Source organism: Lepidochelys olivacea, assembly GCF_965140295.1.
Source record: "Lepidochelys olivacea isolate rLepOli2 genome assembly, chromosome: 23".
Classification (NCBI taxonomy): domain Eukaryota; kingdom Metazoa; phylum Chordata; order Testudines; family Cheloniidae; genus Lepidochelys; species Lepidochelys olivacea.
This window is the reverse complement of record NC_140433.1, coordinates 6399040-6424265: the sequence shown is the minus strand read 5'-3', so window position 1 is coordinate 6424265 and position 25226 is coordinate 6399040. Positions and strand designations below refer to the sequence as shown.

At 49.5% G+C, this 25226-nt stretch overlaps 1 protein-coding gene across 2 annotated transcripts; it reads left to right on the top strand.

The window, feature by feature from the left end:
- Positions 1-896: 896 nt before the first annotated feature.
- Positions 897-24649, top strand: LOC311511476 (uncharacterized protein). Of its 2 annotated transcripts, none has more exons than XM_084612117.1 (5): positions 897-983; positions 15593-16572; positions 18468-18594; positions 20669-20782; positions 21395-24649. In XM_084612117.1, exons 1-5 carry the CDS (start codon positions 950-952, stop codon positions 21703-21705), a joined length of 1566 nt encoding a protein of 521 aa, XP_084468243.1. In that variant the 5' UTR covers positions 897-949; the 3' UTR covers positions 21706-24649. The 2 variants fall into 2 exon arrangements, with proteins under 2 accessions (XP_084468243.1, XP_084468242.1); XM_084612116.1 differs by having other exon boundaries at positions 21359-24647.
- The last annotated feature ends 577 nt before the right edge of the window (positions 24650-25226 follow it).

Below are 25226 nucleotides of genomic sequence, written 5' to 3'. Positions count from 1 at the left end.
CCTGCTTCCCCTGTGTGGATGAACCACAAGGCCTGAACTGGTCACAGAGGCCAAAACCTCTTTCCCGGCCTCTGCTGCATGCCCTGCGCATGGGAATAGGGGATCCACCAAGCAACAGCACACCCCACATTGGGACAAGGGGGACGGCCCGTGGTTGTAGGGCCACGCCAACAGAGGCCCTGGGAAGAGTCCTGGCCTGCGCTGCCTACTGGGGGCTGGCCTGCAGCTTCGTGGAGCACAGGGTCTGGGACGGGGGTAGGAGAGTTGGGTGCATGGGGGGAAGTTGGGGTGTATAGGAGAGTTGGGGGTGGGTGCAGGGTAGTGGAACTGGCAGAGGTGTAGAGGGGAGGGTGTGTGTGGTCTTGGGGCTGTTGGGGGAAGGGTCTTTTTGGGATGCTGGGGAGGAGGGGTGCTGGGGGTCTCGGGTGCTGTGGGAGAAGGGCAATGTGGGGGACAGGTGTTGGGGTCTCCGGGGTGTATGGGGGAGGGGCAATGTGGGGGATGGGTGTTGGGGTCTCCAGCGTGCTGTGGGGGAGGGGCAATGTGGGGGACGGGTGTTGGGGTCTCCGGGGTGTATGGGGGAGGGGCAATGTGGGGGATGGGTGTTGGGGGTCTCTGGGTGCTGTGGGGGAGGGGCAATGTGCTGGAGGGGTGTTGGGGTCTCTGGGGTGCTGTGGGGGAGGGGCAATGGAGGAGGAGGGACTTGGCGGAGGTCTCGGATGCTCGGGGGAGGGGCAGGGGGTTCATGGTCCCACCGAAACCCCCAGAGCCTGACAGACCCACTCCGCGGCGGGGAGGGCGTCGGCCCCTTTACGAGCCGGCGCAGAGGCCGGGCTAAGCCCCGCCCCGGCTGAGCCTGACGGGCAGCGGGTCGCTCCAATCGGGAGCTGGGAGCCGAGCAACGCGTGGCCGTTGGGGCCGAGCCCCCCCCCCCCCCCCGCCCCCCAGTATGGAGCCGGCCGCCCGCGCGGGCCCTCGCGCAGGTGAGAGAGCGGCCGGGGGCTGCGGCGCGCGGCAGCGTGACGTCGCGCCCAGCGATGGAGTGACGTGGGCAGGGGCAGGCCCAGGGAGAGGGGCAGGGAGGGTAGAGACAGGTAGCGGCCCAGGGGCAGGTGGGGATAGGGGCTGGCGGGGAGCAGGGCCAGGGCCGGGGGGGGATAGGGGCTGGCGGGGAGCAGGGCCAGGGCCGGGGGGGGATAGGGGCTGGCAGGGGGCAGGGAGCAGGGGCAGGTGGGGATAGGGGCTGGCAGGGGCGGGGGCAGGGCCAGGGCCAGGGCCAGGGGGGGATAGGGGCTGGCAGGGAGCAGGGGCAGGTGGGGATAGGGGCAGGGGCAGGGGTTAGGGCCTGGCAGGGAGTAGGGGCAGGTGGCGATAGGGGCTGGCAGGGGGTCGGCCCAGGTGCAGGGGGGGATAGGGGCTGGCAGGGAGCGGGGGCAGGGACAGGTGGGGTTGGGGCAGGCAGGGGCATGTGGGGATAGGGTATAGGCACTGGCAGGGGCCCAGGAGTAGGAGCAGGTGGGGATAGGGGCAGGCAGGAGATGGGGTTGGGGTAGGGACATGTGGAGATAAAGGCTGGCAGGGGCTCTGGGGTAGGAGCAGGTATGGATAGGGGCAGGTGGTGGCATGTGGGGATAGGGACTGGCAGGGGGCAGGGGCATGTGGGGATAGGGTACAGGGGCTGGTAGGGGCTATGGGGTAGGAGTAGGTGGGGATAGGGGCAGGCAGGGCCCAGGAATAGGGACAGGTGGGGATAGTGGCAGGCAGGGGTTGGGGTAGGGGCTGGTAGGGGCATGTGGGGATAGGGTATAGGGGCTGGCAGGGGCTCGGGGATAGGAGCAGGCAGGAGATGGGGTTAGGGGTAGGGACATGTAGGAATTAAGGCTGGCAGGGGCTCGGGGTAGGAGCAATAGGGGTGGGTAGGGGCAGGCAGGAGATGGGGTTGGGGCAGATGGTGGCATGTGGGGATAGGGGTTAGTAGGGGCTCAAGGGTAGGAGCAGGTGCAGATAGGGACTGGCAGAGAGTTGGGGCAGGGGGGTGGGATTAGGGAAAGGTAGGGGCATGTGGGGTTAGGGTGTAGGGGCTGGTAGGGACTATAGGGTAGGAGCAGGTGGGGATAGGGGCAGGCAGGGCCCAGGAATAGGGACAGGTGGGGATAGTGGCAGGCAGGGGGTGGGGTTGGGGCAGGTAGGTGCACGTGGGGATAGGGGTTGGCAGGGGCTCCAGGGTAGGAGCAGGTGGGGATAGGGCCAGGCAGGGGCAGAGGCAGAAGGGATAGGGACTGGAAAGGGCCCGGCCGAGGGGTAGGCGGGCAGGGCCCAGGGGGACACTGGCGGTCTCTGTGGTGGCTGTGCAGTGACCGAGGGGCGGCACAGGGCTCCCTGCCAAGGACCCCAGGGATGGTGCTGCTCCCTGGGCAGAGTCTGCTCCCCTTGGAACACCAGCTCAGCACCGGTCTGAGTGTGGAGCCCCCCCAATGCAAGCTCAGAATCTCTTGGACAGCAGCATCTGTAGGGGTTGCACATGCACTGTGCACTTGTGAGATCATAAAGGGTAAAGTGGCTACAATCGTTCCTCAGTTTCCTCTTCCCATCTGTGGCAGCGAGAAAGCTGTTGAGTTCGCCTGCTACCCTGTAACCGTTTTTCTCTGAGCTCTCTTTGGATCAAGACCTATCCTGTATTTTGTCTTATGTTAACAATTTTGAATTTCTGATAATTTTAAAAACAAAACAAAAAATCCATTTTTGTTTTGTGCCCTGTCCACATGTAATGGCAGACTTGCAGGCTTTGGGCTACAAGGCCTGTCCATCCTGTGATGGATTCATCCTGTTAGCTATCAGCCACAGCTGGTCTTTTTTGCCTCAGGGAAATATATGTACCTGGCCGGTGCTCAGTGTGAACACGAAAATCCCATGATACCTGCCTCAAGTTTTACCTGCTGGAGAAATCCATGTGGATCATCTCCGTTCCAGAAGAGAGAGGATCTTCCTCTAGATTGGACCAGGCTCCCATGAAGTCATCCTCTGATAGTGCCCATACTTGCTGGCGCACCACTCCTATAACCACTGTGGACAAGAAATTGATACCAGAGAGAGACTCCGCACTAGTGACGTCTGCGTTTGTAACCCTGGTTTCAAATCCAGCACCAAGAGACGAAGGAAGTCGGAGCACAGAGGCAGACATGGATCCAGGAACCACTCAGTGTCCTTCCATAAGGAGAGGTGGAGACAAGGATCAGCCCTCCAGGGTCATGACTACTAAGCTCTCTACAATTGCAAAGGCTAGTGAACGTCTCTCAGTCATAAGCTTGGCTCTGGAGAAACATGTCCCAGTACCGATCTTAACACCATCCATAGGACTGGTACTGACATCAGCAACACAGTTGTGAATGGAACCTGCGGACTCCTTATTAGAGGAACCAGTACTGACGATGTCCCAGGTACCACTGCCTCAGTTGGCACCAATGCATGCTCCCATCACGGCACTGAAATCGCTGTACAAGTTGGCACCAATCATTGAGGACATTTCTTCATCATCCCTATCTCCAGGGCACTCATGCTTGCTGATCTCATAGAGAACCCTTCCCTCTGAAAACCAGGGAAGGCTCTATAGAATGGTCTAGAGGCTTGTCCCTCCAACCCCTCTATGGGTGGCACTAGACTGGCCAACCACAAGCAAGCTAACCATATCGATATAACATACCACCATGGACATGCTGGGGACTCCCATGCCATGCCTCCGGGAGCGGTTCTTCCCAACCTAGAAAGAGGAGATTAAGGTCTGCCTGTGCACCCATAGTCAGGTTGCTATCATCTTTCTTGGGAGAACAGAAGCAGGGAGTTGAGGTGAGTGCATCTGAATGGGGGCACCCTCTCTTCGTGTCCAGATGTAGCTGTCATCTCTGCCAACATCAGCTCTGTACAGCTTCTGGGCTTTCCAGGAGCTGCTTTCCAGAATTGCAGAGACCCTGGATATAGAAACCTCTTTAGAGGTTTGACAACCTGTGCTCAGCTATACCAAGCAGAGTCACCCTTCCGATTAACAAGAGTATCCTAATAGTCACAAAGTCACTGCGGCAAACGCCTACCACCGTACCCCGCCCACAGCCAAACAAGCAGAAAGGCACTGTGTGGTGCCACAAGAGGGTTTTGAACAGTACTTTATGCACCCAGTGCAGTGACCCAGGCCTCAGCTAGTCTGTGCCTACTGTGAGGTGAGCAGAGGCAAACCAACACACTGGGAGGGTTACCTTAAATTTTAAACTGTCCAACTGAAAAATCCCAGAAATTTGGCAGGAACAGTAATAGAATATAAATAATAGAATATAATATAAATAATGTAAAGTAGCATCAAATACTTGCTCAGGAAAATAATAAACTTTAAATTACCATCACAATAAGTTTTTTTTACAACATGCTGTGTCACCCCAAGAGGGAATTGACGACTCCTCTCCCTGGCTGCAAAGTCCAGCTTCACCCCAGCTGTCCCTACTTTTCCTCTCTCTGGCTTTTGATGCTCCATTACTTCAGTGCTACAATGACAGCAGCTCTTTCCAACAGATGCACCCGCGAACAACAGCTCCTCAGCTGGAGGGCCATACAGCTTCCCAGGCACCCAAACTGTATTCCTCTGTCAGCGTCTCAATGGTTACCTCACTGGCCATACGCTCTGTGCCCCTTGTGGCCAGGCTACTTGTACACTGCCTTTCATGGTCCAACTTCCTCTCCCCAGCTTCCTCAGCAAATCCCCTGTTTGCCTCAGTGCAGTTTCTTTTTACCTCCTTCTTCTTGAACTGCCTTCCCATTGCCAATTCTGCGGCAGATTCCAAGCCCCTTCTCCAGCTTGAGCAGCCCTCTTGTCGACTGTCTCTTCCCCCTAGGACAGCACTCTATGCTGCTTCGTGACATATGCAGGCCCTAACATTGCCCTGTTGGTCAAAACTGCAGCAGGTGCACCAAAACTGCACCAGGATTATTACATCCAGCACTAGGCTCATTGGTAGTATCTGCTGTTTGTGAAAAATCAAAACAAACAAAAAGTAGCCCCCAAGATGAGGATCCAAAACAGCTGGACCTTTTTGGGAGGAAGGAGCATAGCTCTGCCTCACTCCAACTTCATATTTCAAACTGCCACTCCACACTTGGTACCAGGCAACAGGTTTGAAACGAGAGTTGAATGCCACATTCACACCAGTGGAGAGTTGACCCTTCCTTTGGATGTCACTTTTCCCCATTCCATTGAATATGGGCTGTCATAGCAACAGACAGATGGATGCCAGACATAGTTGCCTGTGGCCACTCTGTCCAATTCCAACCTCTGCCCCTTTTCCTGTCCTTCAGGGACCCGTCTCATAAGGATACTGGGGGTGAGGGGGGAACCCAACGTTGCCTCCTGCTTTGTCTAGAAGCCATAGATGAAGTACCTCGGGAGTACAGGGGAAGAAGCTGCTATTCCTTGTATTTTCTTATCCTGAAGAAGAAAGGGGAGGTCTGTGTCCTATCCTAGACCAGAGAAGATTGGGGATGGTAACACTTGCCTTCCTTGGCCCATCCCTTCAGGCTCAAGATTGGTTTGTGGCTCTATTACAGTGTGGTCTTGGTCCATGACTAGGGCATCTAGATGCTACCATAAAACAAATTATAATAATACTTACAAAGACACCATAATAGAGGCTCAACTTAAATGTATGCCTAAAATTAAAAAAACACAGTAAAAGAACTAAAAAAGAGCCACCATGGCTTAACAACCATGTAAAAGAAGCAGTGAGAGATAAAAAGGCATTTTTTAAAAAATGGAAGTCAAATCCTAGTGAGGTAAATAGAAAGGAGCATAAACACTGCCAAATTAAATGTAAAAAATGTAATAAGAAAAGCCAAAAAGGAGTTTGAAGAACAGCTAGCCAAAAACTCAAAAGGTAATAACAAAATGTTTTTTAAGTACATCAGAAGCAGGAAGCCTGCTAAACAACCAGTGGGGCCCCTGGACGATGGAGATACAAAAGGAGCACTTAGACGATAAAGTCATAGCAAAGAAACTAAATGAATTCTTTGTTTCAGTCTTCATGGCTGAGGATGTTAGGGAGATTCCCAAACCTGAGCCGTCTTTTGGAGGTGACAAACCTGAGGAATTGTCACAGATTGACATGTCAGTAGAGGAGGTTTTGGAATTAACTGAGAAACTTAACAGTAACAAGTCACCGGGACCAGATGGCATTCACCCAAGAGTTCTGAAAGAACTCAAATGTGAAATTGCAGAACTATTAACTATGGTTTGTAACCTGTCCTTTAAATCAGCTACTGTACCCAGTGACTGGAAGATAGCTAATGTAACGCCAATATTTAAGAAGGGCTCGAGAGGTGATCCTGGCAATTAGTGACCGGTCAGTCTAACGTCAGTACTGGGCAAATCAGTTGAGACAATAGTAAAGAATAAAATTGTCAGACACATAGAAGAACATAAATTGTTGTGCAAAAGTCAACATGGTTTCTGTAAAGGGAGATCGTGTCTTACTAGTTTATTAAAGTTCTTTGTGGGGGTCAACAAATGTGGACAAGGGGGATCCAGTGGACACAGTGTACTTAGATTTCCAGAACACCTTTGACAAGGTCCCTCACCAAAGGCTCTTATGTAAATTAAGTTGTCATGGGATAAGAGGGAAGATCCTTTCATGGATTGAGAACTTGTTAAAAGACAGGGAACAAAGGGTAGGAATAAATGGTAAATTTTCAGAATGGGGAGGGGTAACTAGTGGTGTTCCCCAAGGTTCAGGCCTAGGACCAATCCTATTCAACTTATTCATAAATGATCTGGAGAAAGGGGTAAACAGTGAGGTGGCAAAGTTTGCAGATGATACTAAACTGCTCAAGATAGTTAAGACCAAAGCAGACTGTGAAGAACTTCAAAAAGATCTCCCAAAACTAAGTGATTGGGCAACAAAATGGCAAATGAAATTTAATGTGGATAAATGTAAAGTAATGCACAATGGAAAAAATAACCCCAACTATATATACAATATGATGGGGGCTAATTTAGCTACAACTAATCAGGAGAAAGATCTTGGAGTCATGGTGAATAGTTCTTTGAAGACGTGCACGCAGTGTGCAGCAGCAGTCAAAAAAGCAAAGGGGATGTTAGGAATCATTAAAAAAGGGATAGAGAATAAGACAGAGAATATCTTATTGCCCTTATATAAATCCATGGTGCGCCCACATCTTGAATACTGCATGCAGGTGTGGTCTCCTCATCTCAAAAAAGATATACTGGCATTAGAAAAGGTTCAGAAAAAGACAACTAAAATGATTAGGGGTCCCATATGAGGAGAGATTAAAGAGGCTAGGACTTTTCGGCTTGGCAAAGAGGAGACTAAGGGGGAATATGATAGAGGTCTATAAAATCATGAGTGGTGGAGAGAAAGTGAATAAGGAAAAGTTATTTACTTGTTCCCATAATATAAGAACTAGGGGCCACCAAATGAAATTAATGGGTAGCAGGTTTAAAACAAATAAAAGGAAGTTCTTCTTCACTCAGTGCACAGTCAACCTGTGGAACTCCTTGCCTGAGGAGGTTGTGAAGGCTAGGACTATAGCAGGGTTTAAAAGAGAACTGGATAAATTCATGGAGGCTAAGTCCATTAATGGCTATTAGCCAGGATGGGTAAGGAATGGTGTCTCTAGCCTCTGTTTGTCAGAGGGTGCAGATGGATGGCAGGAGAGAGATCACTTGATCATTACCTGTTAGGTTCACTCCCTCTGGGGCACCTGGCATTGGCCACTGTCCATAGATAGGATACTGGGCTGCATGGACCTTTGGTCTGACCCAGTCTGGCCTTTCTTATGTTCTTATGCTACCATCCACCTGGATCACAGGAAGTACCTAGGGAGCCCAGTCATTACATGTGAAAGGGGCCAATTGTATGGCTTTGCCGAAGTGGCAGGTAGATGTTAAAGCTGAAACCTAACAAATTAGATTTGCCAATTTGATAAATATTATAGCCAATATTTTAATGGAATCTAATAATGATAACCCCTTTTCATTGAGTCTGGGGTTTACTAATTTTAACATTGGATTTTTCTCAGGTCTGTATTTACCTTGTACAGTACTTTTCAAGTCAGGACACTTAGTTATTCTTAACCAATCAACAAGTTCATTAATTCATCAACAACCACATAGATATGCAATCAGTAGTTTTATAGATTAAGTTCAGATATCAGAGGTTCTAGGCATGTACTGAATAAAACAGACTCTCCTGCAAATATTTTATATAAACAGCATTGAGGCCATGCAGTTATAGTAGAGAACAACACAAATCACTAAGATTTCTTATTACATTTATTTATCAGCAATCAGTTCTTTAGTATCTCTAATATGTTTATCACACTTTAAGTAGTTCTCCAAGGAGTAAGGATGCACTTAGGGCACGCTTATGGTGAGGTCCTTGCTATTTCTAGTGTTTGGTTTGGACTAGTATAAAACATCAAAAGCAATTACTTAAAGTTAATTTCTGATGTCTAAACCATCCTATCCAGCCTCTTTTTGAAAACCTCCAGTGAAGGAACTTCCACGACTTTCCGAGGCAGTCAGTTCTGTTGTCCTACTGTTCCTACAGTTAGAGCTGGAGCCGTGAAATTGCCAAGAATGACAGCCAACAACCCATGTAAGTAACGCAGTGTCTACACCGACACTGCATCGCCCTAACTACGCTGATAGAAGCCCTACGGCTCTCGTGGAAGTGAAGTTATGAAGTCAGTGGAGTAGGGCACTTACATCAGCAGGAGCAGGCTGTAGTGTGGGCACTGATATAATTAGGTCAATGTAAACTGCCTTACGTCAGCCTAACTCCATAGTGTAGACCCAGTCTAAGTCTTAAACTGCTGTGCTGTAGTTTGAACCCATTGACTTGTCCTGCCCTCTAGCAAGAGAGAATAATTTTTCTGCATCTTTTTTATTGCAGCCTTTCAGATACTTGAAGGCTGCTATCATGTCCCCTCTTAATCTCCTCTTTTCCAGACTAAACATACCCAGTTCCTTCAGCCTTTGCTCATATGCCTTGAATTCCATCCCTTTGATCATCTTTGTCGCTCGCTTTTGGAGCCTTTCCAGTTTCTCTGCATCCTTTCTATGCATTGGTGACCAAAACTGGATACAGTACTTCAGCTGAGGCCTAACCAGCACCTAGTAGAAAGATTATATCACCTCCCGTGACTTGCATGCTATGCCTCTGTTAATGCAACCCAAAATTGCATTTGCTTTTTTTGCAACAGCACAGCTCCACCACAACTCCTAGATTCTTCTCAGCAGTGCTGCTGCCAAGCCAGTTATCCCCTATTCTGTATTTGTGCATTTGGTTTTTCTTCCCTGAGCGTAGCACCTTACAATTCTCTTTGTTGAATTTCACTGTGTTGTCTATAGCCCAGTTTGCCAATTTATCAGGATCCCTTTGAATTTTAGCTCTATCCTCCAAAGTGTTCGCAGCTCCCCTTAGCTTTGTGTCATCTGCAGATTTGATGAGTATGCTCTTTAGCTCTACATCCAGGTCATTAATAAACATGTTAAACAACATCAGACCCAGAACAGATTCCTGTGGAACCCCGCTTGAGACCTCCTTCCAGTCTGATATCACTCCTTTATAGTTACTCTTTGTTTGTGATTGTTTAACCAATTATGTATCCACTTAATGGTAGTTCCACCGAGCCCGCATTTCTCCAGTTTACTTATCAGAATGTCATGTGGGATTGTGTCAAAAGCGTTGCTAAAGTCCATTAATAATATATCCACTGCATTCCCCCTGTCCTCCAAACCAGTTACACTGTCAAAGAAGGAAATTAAGCTGGTTTGGCATGATTTGTTCTTAGTAAATCCATGCTGGCTGCTAGTCATCACCCCTTCATCCTCCAGGTATTTGCCATTGGAATGTTTTAACATTGCTCTAGTAGATCCCAGATATTGTGGTCAGGCTGACTGGTCTGTAGTTCCCTGGCTCCTCCTTTCCCCCCTTTTTAAAGATGGGCACCACTTTAGCCCTTCTCCTGTTTTCAGGACCTCTGCTGTCATCCATGAGTTTACAAATATTATTGCCAGTGGCTCCGAGATTTCTTCAGCTCTTTCCTTCAGCACCCTCAGGTGAATAGCCTCAGGCCCTGCTGCCTTGAGTTCATTCAGATGAGTCAGAAGATCTCTTCCGTGTTCTTATCCCAATCTGCATCCCTTTCCCTTTATTGTCTGTGATAACTTCACTAGTCATCCGTTCACATTATCCTATCATCCTATCCCTTCCTATCATCTTCCATTACCAGCTCACCTTCTCCATTGAGGAGTGGGCCCACACCATCCCTGATCTTTCTTTTTGTCTGACATATTTGTAGAATCCCTTCTTGTTGTCTCTAATATTCCTTGCCAGCTGTAACTCATTCTTTGCCTTGGCTTTCCTGATTTTGTCCTTATATGCTCATGCTATTCCCATATATGCTTCCTTGGTAACATGCCCCTCCCTTTCCTGTAAGCATCCATTTTGGATTTTAGATCGCTAAAAATCTCCTTGTGCAGCCACATTTGTCTCCTGTGGCTCTTCTTATCTTTCCTTTGCATTGGAATAGCTTGCTGTTGAGCCTTCAGTATTACATCTTTTAGGAACTGCCAACCCCCGTTTGACTCCTTTTCTTCCTAATTGATCTTTCCTATTTCTCTCAGTTAGTTGAAATCTGCCTTTCTGCAGTCCAGTATCCTTGTTTTGCTGTTTTCATGTCTTCCTTTCCTTAGGATCTTGAATTCTATCAGATCATGGTCACTTCCTCCCAAGTTCCCAACCACCTTCGTGTCCACAACTAATTCATCAATGTTGGTCAAAACCAGATCCAAAATGGATGACTCCCTAGTTGTTTCCTCAACTTTCTGAAGGAGAAAGTTGTCCCCTTTCTTTCTCTGCTAGATTGAAGAGCCCATTAGCAAATACTCATTCCCTGCTAGTTCTCTCGTACTTTTGTTCCAGGGACTCAGTGGTTTTTACTGCTCAATATGAGATCAACATAGATTAGTTATGTTGCTGTCATATTATCACATAATATAATTGAAATAGTCTTGTTTATTTTAATTTTATTTTTTTCAATTGTTACGGGCAACTCCTACTTATTACTGCCTGAAATGTTGTATCTTTTTTAAATCAAAAGGCTTCCTGTTTGTGTTATAATGAAATAGTTTTATACTTAGACACAAATCCAACACAATTGCAATAGATCTTCTACAAAGTATGCCTTGTAAGGTATCAATGGGAATGTTATAGTCTGCTAAATATTATTACCCTGCTTATATGAGTGTATTATCATTGTATATGAAGTTATGAATCTTTGCTGTGTGTTTGTGTCTCAAACATGTTGTGTTCTTGGGTAACCCGCAAGGCAGATTTACATCAAGACCAGCCAGCCATGGTTCATGGGCCATCAAGGAGAATCAATTCTTCCAATGGGCTCCTCCTGAAGATGTCTCAGAGAGGACATAGACAATGGAGGCCCAGTGTCTCAGCAGGGCACATAGGACGTGTGATCCATGACTCCATGTTGGAGAGAGTAACTTTCCATGCGCATGTGCTGAAGGTATAAATGGAGATTTTTTCCTGCTCCACGTCTCTGGACTATGGTTTCTAACAAAGGGCAGCTTTGAACAATGGGCTGAGAACCCCCAGTCTTTTGGGTGATCTAGAGAGACTTACTGTAAGCTAGCAGATTTAACATCACTGCTGTTATCCTGATCTACAAACTCTGAAATCAACTGTAATGTATATGATGCATTTGAATCTTTTAATAACTCTCTTCTTTTATTATATGAATAAATGTTTAGTTTTTAATTTACTAAAGGATTGGCTATCAGCGTGGTTTTTGGGTAAGATCTGAAATATATTGTGACCGGGGGTGAGTGTCTGGTTTTTTGGAACTGGAAGAATCTAATACATGTGATTTCTGGTTTTAATCATCATTTATCACAGAAGTCTGGTCTATCTGGTAGTGCATGAGGGCTAGAGGGCCTGAAGGGGACTGTCTGTGGCTCCATAATAACTAGTACAGTATTTGGAAGCACACATTTGTTACTGCCTTGGTGACATCTTACAATAGAGTATCCACCAGTCTGGGGTCTGTGCCCTGGATTCCAGCAGTCTGACCTGAGATAGGCACTCTTAGCTGTGTCCCATGCCAGGCAGCATGACAATGGGTTTGTGTCAAAGAGTAAAACTATTGAATTACAACACAAAGAGGAGACATGTTGATTATGCACTACTTCTGTAGGGGAAATAATGTAAACATTAAAAAAAATGAAATTTCCCCAAACAAATTTTCAGAAACGAAAAAAAAATTGTATTGAAATTCTTTCCCTTGGGACGTTGAGTTGAAATTGACATGCTTTAGCATAAATAAAATTGTTGAAATAACTTTTTCTGGCAAAAAACTGACAAATGTTGAGCCAGCTCTTGTCTTCTGTGCCGTACGAGCGAACAGTCCTGACTAATAAACAGATGTGTCACTCCGGCCCTGTAACGTTGTGTGTCTTACAATGCTTTGCTGAAGTAGCCCCTACCTGGGCCGCTCTCAAACAGCCTTCCAGCTTGCAAGCCACATCCCTGGTTCTCACCAGCTTTGGTTATACTGTAGGGTGACCCCAACACACCCCCAGTCTTAAATTTCCCCCCAGAAATATATGTCTTGTACTGCCCTGCCTTCTCCTGGACAATACAAATTATATTAAGTCTGCTATTTCTTTAATAGAAATAATATGCGCATAACTTGCCACCCCAAATGCAGGCTCCCAGACACTTCAATTTAAACACACTGGATTAGATACAATGATAAAGCAAGTTTATTAACTACAAAGAATATAAATAATGAGGCATAAAAGTCAGAAATGGTTATAAGAAAAATAAAGATAAAACGTTTACTAATATCTAATTTAATGAACTATCAAATTCAAGCAGTTTCTCACCATAGGCTGTCAGCAAGCTTACTGACCAAATTCTGCAGGTTAGAACCCCTCCCCCAGATTCCAACAAAGGCTTCCTTTGTTGTTACAGGTGCATTGAATGTGATGGGAAGGGAGAGAGAAAGGGGGGTGCCTTGGGGTATTTGTCCCTCCCTTTTATAGTTGCAGTCATTTCTAGCTGGGCACCAGGAGCAGTGTTCCCTCAAAGCTGCGCAGCCGCCCAAGAATCAATCAAGTGCCGCACACTGATTAGCAGAGCCGCGCACATCCGGCACGTGTGTTCAGATGCCCCTCCCCCCGCTGCTCTGCAGCTGCGCTGCTCCTGCCCTCTGCCTTGGAGCCATCTGATCCACCAGCTGATTCCAGGACCCTGCTGCTGGCTGTGCAGAGCGGGGGGGAGGGAGGCGCTGACGTCAGGGTTTTCCCCTCCCCTCACTTCCCTCTGCCTGTGTACCCCATCTCTGCACAGCGGGGGAGGAGGGACAGGGCTCAGGAGCAGGACGGAGCTGCTGTGGTCTGAACGAGGCTTCTGGTGAGTGCCTCTGTGCTTAAAGACAGCGCACGGTCTCTCATACACTTCCCCAGCAGCCAGCACACACTCACACTGTCTCTGTCACACACACACAGTCTCTGTGTCTATGTCTCTCTCTCTCTCACACACACACTGTCTCTGTCTCACACTCACACAGTCTGTCTCTCACACACACACAGACACTGTCACACTCACTCTCACGCATACACACACACACTCTGTCTCTTTCACACTCACCTCCCAACACATACTTGTGTTGTTGTTACTTCTTGGTACTTCCTTCAATGCACATATATTCTGTGTAATTTTATTCTTTCAAGGTGCTGATGTTTTAGTTTTTCGATTGGTCATAATTTTATTTCTCTCTAATGCTTAAATTTAATTATTTTGAGTAGTGAATTCTAAAATGCCTACCTTGTCTTGGCTGCAGTAATTTTCCCTATTAGTAACTTTTTTGAAAATATATATTATATCTAGGTTTTCTGTTTCTACTGGTGGCACACATCCGCACATTACCATTGGTGCACATAACCAAATTAATTCTGCACATGGATGGAAAAAAATAGAGGGAATATTGACCAGGAGCGAAAGAATCTATGTGGAAGGATGTTCCCTGCTGCATTTTTTCTCCTATTTGAGCTTTCTTTGTTTCCCTTCCTGCTTGATGGCTCTATTTACTGCTTAAATGCAAATTAAGCAGAGCACATGTTCCTGTGTTTGAGACAGACCTGTTTCACAACCTCAGTTTGGGCAGGGCTGTGGGTTTGGAACATGTGTTGTTAACACCACACAGTGGAATCTAGTAACTTCACATACAAATATTGCCATACACTTTTTATCAAGGTGATACTGACCAGCAAATTACAAGTTTTCAAATGATACCCTACCAGGCATACTTTGTACCAAGTTTATTACAATAGTATGTAGGGTATGAATACAGGGGTACGTTCTGTCACACCTTTACATTGGCTAGAAGCATCAGTGAACCTCATGGCTTACCCTCCTCATGCAGCCTGTCACAAGGAGCCGGTGAAGCCGAGGCCTCATCTGAAGTTTATCCCCAATGTAGTCTCAAAATTTCATCTGAACTAGCCTGTTGGCTTATGTGTGTCCTCTCCCGAGCCCACTCTCTGGATACTTCAGGGGACTTATAGCACTGTGCTGACAGAACAAAACCGTCCATCTCCTTGTCTCTTCATAGCCATCTCTGGTGCTTTGAGAGGGCAGGCTCTTTTGCCCCAGAGGCTAGCCGCATAGATCATGCAGTGCATCTTGATGTATTGCCAGATGGCTGATGGGCCTCTCCCTCAGGCCATTGAGGCCCACTCTGCTGCAGCACAATCCACATCATCTGCTTGTATCTGAAATCTTCAAAGCACTGTGCTCTTGACCTAGCTGCAGGTCAGATGCCAAGGACTGGAGAACAATGCTACAATTTCAGTTCAGCTAGATCAGCTGCCTTCCAGATGGAACATTGCTTGCCAGCCTCTTACAGCAGGATCCACACTGATGTGTATTTGAAGCAGTGAGAACGGTCACTTACCCTATGGTAACTGGTTCTCTGGGATGTTATCAGTGTGGATCACATGATCTACTCTCCATCCCTGCTTGTTTGGAGCCCTCCACCTACAGGATTCTGAATTAGGGAACTAAGGGATGGTTGCTGCCTTTCCATGCTTTATGGAGTGCAAGGAAGTGCATGGTGCATGGATGGCCCTGATGGACACGGCTGTTCAAGTCTTTTCTCCTGCACACCTGCAGTAGAACCCACATTGACAACAGCATCTCAAAGATCCGCAGTTATGGTAAGGTAAGGAATGGTCCTTTGCATGGAGGGGGCCATTAGAGAATATTTTTTTTTAAAGCGTTCAAATGAGGACGCAGAGAGTAGGAGCCTCTATCCAGGCCTCTTCCTAGTGTTGTTTTCTGTCTTTGTACTATCCCCTCCCTGTACTCTCTTTCATCCAAGGAAGGATTGAGAGATTCACTGCTTTGGTTTAAACTCTTATGATTAGTGATTTATTGGTTACAAACCTTTCCCAAATGTGTGTGTCTCCAAAGCCCAGGGAATGACTTGTGTCTGGATTCTGTTTTTCTTGCAGATAAGAATGGGATGGGGGCTGACAATGAGGAGGCCGGGATAGCTCAGAACGCTCCTAAGACAGTGGATTCTCTCATGGCATTAACAGAAAGGTTCAGAGAGTGTGATTCCCAGGGTCCTGGCAAAGAGGATTCCTCTGGGAGTCCGAGCGGGACACAGTGGCAGCAGCAGGGGGACACTGTAGGGAAGAGACAGAGTAAATCTGACTGGGGCCAGCCAAAGAGCCAACCAAGAGAGAAGCCCCATCAGTGTCCTCAGTGTGGGAAAAGATTTGGACACAGTTCACACCTTATTACCCACTGGAGAGTCCATACAGGAGAGACGCCCCATCAATGTGCTGAATGTGGGAAGAGGTTCAAGCACCGATCCTCCCTCAATACACACCAGAGAGTGCACACAGGAGAGCGGCCCCACCATTGTCTTGAGTGTGGGAAGAGCTTCCGGCACAGCTCCCACCTGATCACGCACCGGAGAGTCCACACAGGAGAGAAGCCCCATCAATGTGCTGAGTGTGGAAGGAGATTCCGACACAGCTCTTCCCTTAACACGCACCGGAGAGTGCACATGGGAGAGAAACCCCATCAGTGTGCTGAGTGCGGGAGGCGATTCCGGCAGAGCTCGCACCTGATCACCCACCAGCGGGTCCACACTGGAGAGAGACCCTACCAGTGCGCTGAATGTGGGAAAACCTTTGCTGGCCACTCCGCGTTTGCCACCCACCAGTGGATCCACACTGGAGAGAAGTCCCACGCGTGCGCCGAGTGTGGGAAGAGGTTCCGGCACAGCTCCTCCCTCCATGCCCATCGCAGAGTGCACACTGGAGAGAAACCCCATCAATGCACTGAGTGCGGGAGGCGATTCCGGCAGAACTCACACCTGATCGCGCACCGGAGGGTCCACGTAGGAGAGAGCCCCTTCCGCTGCCCTGGGTGTGGGAAAAGGTTCAGCCACGGCACAGACCTCATTCGACACTGCAGGAAGGTGAGTCCCCAAGCTGCCAGGGCAGGGGCGGGATACAGGGACACGCTGTGACGTTACCCAGGGTACAATCTGGACTGATGAACAGCTGTGTCATTTCAGTGCTCCAACCTGGGGAGCCTTTTACACTCTTTGACAGCTAGCACTCCTGGTCCGCTCACACAGAGCCTGCAGCATGTAAGTTACTCCCACTTATAGTGTCTGAGTGCTGCAGCTAGCCACTTTTGATTTACACTGCAGAGCAACACCAGCAAACTCCCAGACCTGGACATCCCCAGAAATGTATGCCTTGGACTCCCCAGCCCACTCCTGCACAATACAAGCTCATACAAAGCCCTCATTTTATTAATAGAAAATGATAGGCACAAATCCTGTTATCCCAAATGGAGTTTCCCCAGCACCTCAGTTCAAACACACTGTTTTAGATAAAACAATGAACAAGTTTATTAACTGCAAAAAGATTTTAAGTGAATATAAGTCATGAGGCATGAAGGTCAGAATTGGTTACAAGAAAATAAAAGCTTATGCTCAAATACATTTGTTAGTCTCTAAGGTGCCACAAGTACTCCTTTTCTTTTAAGAAAATAAAAGTAAAACACAACTAATGCCTAATTAAACAAGTGAATTTAAAGCAGTCTTTCTCACCACGTTACAGCGGTCTTACTCACTGAATTTCTTCCCGTCAGGGTCCGTCCTCCAGTCCAAAGCTGTTTCCTTTGTTCTTCAGATGTTGTGGATGCCATGGGTAGAGAGAAAGGGAGGAATAATTTGGGACATCCACTCTCCCTTCTTATAGTTTCTTTTTCTTCTTTGAGAATCATCTCCAGCTGAGGTTCAGAACAGAAAGTCTGTGTGGATGGAACCCCTAGCTGTTTCTTTATCAAGAGGTAGATTTTCCCCCCACACCCTCTTTCGTGCCAAAGAATGGTGACTTTACCAGGTGATGGTCTATATGATTTTTTTGACACCTGGCTGAAGCGTTGGCTAGCCTTTTCTCTCTGGGGAACTGGTTTGTGACTGCTCCGCAGACTTCAAACATGTCTTAGTAACATCTTATAACTTTATATGCACACACATTTTACTAGGACAATAATTATCAGCAAATTATGAGTTTTCAAATGATATCTCACAAGGCATACTTTGTACAAAATTTATCATAGCCCTGTAAAAGGGGTGAACGTAGTGGTACGGACTGTCACACGCTGTCCTCCCCCAAGTGGTACAACCTGTTCCTGGGCCTTAGGGCTTGTCTACACATAAATGTTAATCCATAATACAGTAGGGTGTGAATGTAAATGGATTAACTATCTCAGATTAACTTGACGTGTGGATACGCTTATTCTGGGATAAATGTGCTTTATTCCAAATTAGCTTAATCCAAAAGTGAATTAAACTAATTTGGAATAAGGCATGCTTATTCTGGAATAAGAGCCGGAATAGTCTAAGCCCTTAGAAAGGCAGCTTTCTCTCTTGTAATAGAATGGTTTCTCTGCCTGTCTTGTCCACTTACTGTAATAAATATTTAAAACGAAACCTGGGTTTGGACAGGGCCAGAATCATCCTGTGTCAGGGCATGAACTACCCGCTAACTATTGGGGGAGAGGAGAAATTTCCCTGGGGGCAGGGCTCCCATATCTGCCTTCTGCAGGGTTTGGGGCACCTTCTTCCAGGCTGTCATCAGAGACTGGATACCAGGCACCAGGCTAGAAGGAGCCCCAGGTGCCTTGAATCCAAGGCCAGAGCCACACAGGCATCACTGCCTCTTGCCTTTTTCCTCTCAACAGAAAGCAAAGCTGCACAGAACACGCAGTGCAAGCCCCTGCTGCTCCGTGCGTGGATGAGCAGTGGGACAGGCCCGGGAGAGGCAGGCACTGAGGAGGAGGCGTTTGTTGTTCCAGGTACCACTGACGTTTGCGGATGTAGCTGTGCATTTCACAGCGGCAGAGTGGGCCCTTCTGGGTGAGAGGCAGCGGGAGCTCTACCGAGACACGATGATGGAGAACTATGGGAACGTGGCCTCTCTGGGTAAGGGATTTGCTTCTCCACATGTATTAGAGTCCAGGCCTTGGCTCAGGGTTTCTCGTCATCCCTTAGCATTCCTAGGGCTCAGCTTCTGTAGTTCCCAGAATCTGGGTGAGAAGCTGTCATCCTCCACTCCCAGAGCCACACCAGCAGGAGATGGGACAGACCAGCTTTCCTAGGTTCATAGCGTTTAAGCACAGATGGGTTCATTAGATCATCCAGTCTGACTTTCTGCATGTCACAGGCCCTGACATGTCACCCCAATACCCCTATTTTGAACCCTGTGACTTCAGTTAAACTAAAGTCCTTGAGACACTCCACCATTGTGAATCACAGGCAGAGAGCAGGAGAGATCCAGGCATCACTAGCACCTGAGGCCCCTGCAATGGCAGGGAATTGGTTAGTGGTGATCCGAGCAGGCGACCCTCGTCCTATGCTGCAGTGAAAGGTGAAAACCCCCTGTGGTCCCTGCCAATCTGACCAAGGGAAGATTCCTTCCCAACCCCAAATCCAGCATCAGTATGACCCCAGACATGTGAGTGAAGGACCAGCCGGGCATCTAGAGAGAGGATTCTCTGCACCATGTCAAACCAGCCCACCCCAACCAAGATCCTGTCTCTAGCTATGGCCAGAACGCTGATGCTTCAGAGAAAGATGGAAAAATTCCCTAGATTACAGTTGAACATCAGTGGGGGGAAAATCCTTCCTGACCCCTTCAGGTGCCTGTCTGAAGCCACGCATCTTGAGGGTGGATTATAGTCATTAGGATCTCCAGTACGTGTCCCCAGAGCACAGCACTGTGCTTGGAAGAGGAGGCTTCTGGGTGTCTTGCCTACTGCCCGTATTGAGAAAGTCTCTAGCTGTGTTTTCGGGTGGGGTGGGGAGCTAGGGGATAAACACTTGCTCTGTGCCAGAATCATAAAGCCTCTCGGGGTAGAGTGGGGATACCCTGGCCCTCAAACAGGGGCCAGTCACAAAGAAAAGTGCCTTGTAGCCTGGGACCGGGATTTCTCAACATCCCGGTGGGCAGTGGCTGCCATGGAAACCCAAGGAGAATGTTTCGGGTTGCAGTGTAAAGCTGTGAGTTGGAGGGGAAGCGCTCACTCTGGGTTGGATGGATGGATGGATGGTTGGATAGGGGAATTCTGGTTAATTCCTGCAGAAAACGGCCCTTAGCACCTGGGGCCTGTTTAACTCTGAGATCCTCTTTTCTCCGGTCTCACTTGCCTCTGGTTTCAGCCTCCAGTCTAGCAATGGGGCGACCCTGAACTCCTGGCCTGTGTCTCTTTAAACTGACTGAATGAGTCTCCCTGCTACAGGGAGGCAGTATACACACTGCAGTGCTAATCGCTTTGGGTTAACCCCGTTGTGTTTGGTTGCCATGCAGCCAGGTTGGCTCTCGATTCCAAGGGCCTCCCAGAGATGATGCGTGGGGAGAGGACATGGGGAGGTCAAGTGCCCCCCCAGGTTGGTCTGCCATGAGCGAGGAGGGAGAGGGGCTCTACCTTCACTCCCTGATCTTTTCCCCCTGTACCTTTGGCTGAATTGGCTGCGCTCCCTGGCAGCCGGGCAGGGAGCAGGACAGAGCCACATCTTCCTGAGACAGCCTGGCTGGGAGGTAGGGCAGCCCACTCCCTGCCTGGGCTTGGCTGCGGTGCAGAGGGATCCCCTCACCGCAGGTAACATGGGGCAGGGAGAACGTGGCAGCCCCAGACTCTGCCAGGGGCTTGTCACTCGACAGGGGAGACACGTGTGTTGGTCACATGTCCTCCCCTTTAGCTTGTGCCCCCTCAGTCATAACTTGCCCCGAGAGGGGGAGGGATTGGATTTAGCCCTCTGAGTTTGAGATAGAGGGTCCATTGGCATTTAGCAGAGGCGCTGGTGTCTTAACAGGGGCACATCAACTCCCCTCGCAGACACTTCGCCTCCGCAGAAGGCTTCTGTGATGTTTCCCCAGCTGTGCGGATCCCGCCTCCTTGTGAGCATGGGAAGGCTGGCTGGGGTTAAAATAATGGAACAATAAATGCTGAGACGTTTGGCTTGCTGGGACCTTACGTTTGGATTTTCCCATGAGCAGGGATTCCCGTTCACAAGCCTGACATCATCTCCTGCCTGGAGCGGGGGGAGGAGCCCTTTGTCCCAGCTGCCCAGGGCCTTGAGGAACCAGAGATCCTGAGAGGCATCTACGCAGGTGAGGGATGGGATAAAGCACCTCCGAACCCATGGACGAGTGAAATGAAATGTTGGGACCCTGGCAAAGCGGCGTGAGCGCCCCCCAGCTCTGCCTCCTCCGGTGAGCTCTGCGGAGGCAGGTCTTGGGCGGAGATGTGCAGTGTTTGTCGTGGCTCTGAGCAGCCTCTTTCTGCCTGGGGGGATTTGCCCCCCGAGTACCAGAGAGTTCTGGAGCCGTACTACAAAATGTAAACATAGAGTCCTGAGGCCAGAAGGGACCATTAGCCCCATCCAGTCTGGTGTCCTCAATCACCCAGGCCAGAGAACCTCCCTTGGAGAATCCTGCATCCAGCCCCTGGCGAGTGACTGAGCCAGAAAGGATCCTAGGGATCCAAAGAGAGAGACCCCTGCAGCCCCCCTGCTCTGTCGCCTTCCCTTCACTATTCCCTTTCCTAGCTGTCCTCGCGCATCTCCTCCCCTCGGCAGATGGATGTTGTGCATTCAGCTCTGGGGTTCCTGCCCTGGGAGTAGTGGTTATCGGTGACACACCTGGGTGCGGTTCCTATTCACAAGGTTCCCTGTCTCCCACCCTCAGGGGACGGCTCATACCCAGATGGCCTCTTTATCCCAGATAATGACAGGATTGTGTCTCCGACTCGAGAGTCCTCACCTGGGAATCCCGACTGGGGAGCGAGCGAAGCAGTGGGCACCCTTTGGAGCTGCACAGAGACAAACCCGCTCCATGCACTGACTGTGGGGGGTGTCACAGCTCGTGTTGCATCAGAGACACCCCGCCGGATAGAAACCAGCAGGGCTGCGTCCCCTGGGCCCAGGGGGCCCCGTCCCACCAGACACATTCTGCATCACACACCATTCGAGGCTTGTGGGGTCAGCCGTGAGTTGTGGTCTCAGGGGAAGGGAGCATATTCCTGGGGTGATTAATTGCTTGGGAATCACATAATGGGGGGGCATTGGGGTAGAAACCAGAGGGAAAGGATTCCTGGCTGTATCACTGGCCTGCTGGGTGACCTTGGGCAAGTCACTGCCCTGCTCTCTGCCTCCGTTTCCCTATCAGTAAAATGGGGATAATGTTACTGACCTTTGTCAAACACTTTGGCGTCTAGTGAAAAAAAAACACTAGACAAGAGCTGGGTTTTATTATTTTATTTTATTTTATTTTATTATTAAGGAGCATCTTGGGCTTATTGATCATTGCTTAGGTGCCAGTGATCATGACTTGATTACATTTGTCATGTGCAAACAGAACAATGTCCAAACCAGTATAATTATATCTACACTTGTACTTTAAAAGGGCCAGTTTCACAAAGCTGAAAAAAGTGACGAGTCAAATGAGCTGGGAGAAAGCATTTAATCAGAAAATTGTGAATGCTGTTTTGGAGTTGTATAAGAACATTGTACTAGATGCCTAAAAAACCCAAATTCCCCAAGAAAGAAATAAAGGCTATTCATGTGGAAAAAAACCAACAACCTGGCTTAGAGACGTGAAAGCAGCTATAAAAAAATACAATATGTAACATCTGGGGGAAAATGTAGAAAATTGCTAAGGGAAGCGAAAGGACACAAGGAGATTATCCCAGCCAGGGCTTTGTCAAGCCGGGCCTTAAAAACCTCTAAGAATGGAGATTCCCCCACCTCCTCCCTAGGTAACCCATTCCAGTGCTTCACCACCCTCCTAGTGAAATAGTGTTTCCTAATATCCAACCTAGACCTCCCCCACTGCAACTTGAGACAACTGCTTCTTGTTCTGCCTCTGCTTAAACCAAATCTGCATCAGAAGAAAGACTTACAAAAAGCAATGAAAAGGCAGTGTGAGACGCACCTAAACCTCTCTGGAACAAGGATGACAGGATTCAGGAAGCTCCCCGAGCCTTATTTGCATGGACGATGGGACAAGGAGGCATCTCTATTAGCATACAGAATGGAGAACAGAGATTTCAAGGCAAGAACTGCACAGAACTCTGGGACCAGGGAAGCACTGAATGATGGGGGATCTCTGCTCCAGATGTTAATGAACCCATGCCCGCACACACCGAGCTCAGTAGTTATCAGACCAATTCTATTAATAAATCCTTTATTGGGATCCAAAATAGTGAAGCTCTCTAAGTGCATTGTGAGCTCCCACCAAGGAACACCGCCCATAGCCAGGAATGATCAGCTCCCCTGTCTAGCCTGAACAAAACAACTTTGGTAGTGTCCCTTGTTTACACATAAACAAATCTAGTCTTCTCCCTTGAACCATTGTTGTTTCTCTACAAAAAAATCCTGCTCATGCTCAAGGAAGTGTTCTGATGCCTGGATCCAAAATCTGCATCCGTTCCATTGGGACTTTATGTTCTCCTGACTGATCATGCTGTGGGCTCTGCCTGTCCCCAGCACTACGGACCCTCACCTACCCACCACCACCTGGGACCCCGGATCGATTCACGCTTCATGGAGTGGTGAGAACTCAGTGTGGTCTCTCTCCCCCTACCTCGTGGGTGTTTTTTGGTTTCCTCATTTGCTCTGCAGCAGCGCTCCTCGTACCTAAGCTAAAAGATCCCTGCAGCACCCAAAAATCCTGAGGAGTTTGCTCATCAAGTGGGTCACTACCAGAACAATTGTAACGTGAAAGTGGGGGTAGAGACATGCTGAACCAGAGACATATGAGGGTGACAGCTTGGAGGTGCTGTTTGACCCACTCTGCTGAGTCCAGGGACATATAAAGTGTCAGCTGGGGAGTGCTGATTAACCCGGTGCTCTCAGATGCGCTCTATTAGTGTGTGCGTGTTCGTCTGATTCTGGGGCTGGAGGAACCCAGCCCCAGGGAACCTGAGTCCTGCCGGATAGCTCCACTGGGAGGGAACTTGCAGCAGGAAGAAGTAGAGCTCTGTATGAGAACAAGTGATACAAGCAGGACATTGATAGAAGTACAGAACCCCGCCCCCCGCTCCGAAGAGTTACCCTAATAAATGAGCATACCCCAAAGCTGGTAACACAGGGGACATTCTGCTCCAGCACGTGACGGGGGGAGAGCTTTCCCTAGACTCTCAGGCTGAGTGGCTGCAAATGGCTCTGAGGACAAACTGCCCGGCCCTGAGGGGGCAGCAAGATGGCATCACACCGTAGCACCAGGCCTGTGCTGGGGTCAAGCCAGAGCCCACGCCACGGCCTGTACTGCGTGGACCACACCTGCCTCCGCCGGCCAAGTCCTGTCCTGTCCTTCGACAACACAAGTAGCGTGTGCTGAGCCAGTAATGGTCGGTACATTTGGGGGGGTGCGCATATGCATGTCCCTCCATCTGCGTCCCTTTGTGTGGATCACGTGAGCGTGTTCCTCCCTGTCCACATCCGTTCCTCCTCCGTGTCCCTCTGCATGTATTTATCTCTGTGTGTCTCTCTCTCTGTGTGTATCCACTTGGGCGTCCTGCTCCATCTGTCCCCCTCCCTGTGGCCTGGTCTACACTGAAAAATGAGACTGACCTAAATCACTCTGGCCTGTGAAAAACGTCGTGCCCTGAGCACCATCGTTAGGGCGATGAACCTCCCGTGTAGCCGTGGCTAAGCACAGGAAAGGAGTCTTCTAGCGACGCACAAACCCCTTCCGTCAGGGTCGGCACTTCAATGCTACCGCGGCAGCCTGGCTGCGGTGCTGTGCAGGCAGCCGCAGCGTGGTGTGCATGTCTGTCCCTCCGGCCGTCCAGGCCTCGGCTGCACCATCCCAGGCGCCGCCCGAACGAGCTGCGCACTCCGGCCTGCACCGCCCTGGGCACCCTTTCAGCTGGGTCAAAATGCCCCAGTCATCCCCCTGCCCCCGGAGGCCAGTGTGGTGGGGCAGGGCCACGATCCGCCCCCGCCACTGCTCGGGGGGGGAACGTTCTGCAGCTTGCTTTGGCACAGCACGGCGCAACCCCAGCAGCTCCACCTGGAACAAAGCAGGCAGAGGGGGGACAGGATCCTTCCCCCACCCCCTGCATCCTCCCCCCTTCCCCCCAGAGTGGGTGCAATGGGCCGGTGCTGGGACCAGATCAGCTGTCTGCGCTGCCCCGTCTGTCTGCGTGGGCCAGGCTCAGAGGCTGGCAGGCTGAGCCTGCTGGTTCTCAGGGCACAGGAGCTGGGTTGGGGGAGACCAGGAAGGGATTGAACCCCAAAGCTGAGGCCATGCTGTGCACCCTGCAGGGCCCCCCACCAGCACTGAGCCCATCACGCTACGGGAAGGTGACACGGATGACTGTACAGATGGGGGCAGGGCGGTCCCGTGCCATGAGGGGCGTTTAATAAATGCCCTTGGGGTGTGAAACCAGGGAACCCACGTCTGTGCCAACACAGCCTAGCAGCCCAACCCGGAGTCCCCAACAGCCTCCACCTTCCCCCACATGACAGAGCAACTACCTCTTCCTCCCCTCGCCCAGCCTGCTGCCAGGGGCCGTGGGTCACACCACCCACCCACAGGGCCCCTGGCATCG

Coding starts and splice junctions, on each gene's coding strand:
- LOC311511476 (XM_084612116.1), top strand. CDS start 950: ATGGAGCCGGCCGCCCGCGCGGGCCCTCGCGCAG. Junction 984..15,592: donor CCGCGCGGGCCCTCGCGCAG/GTGAGAGAGCGG, acceptor TTTTTCTTGCAG/ATAAGAATGGGATGGGGGCT. Junction 16,573..18,467: donor TCATTCGACACTGCAGGAAG/GTGAGTCCCCAA, acceptor TTGTTGTTCCAG/GTACCACTGACGTTTGCGGA.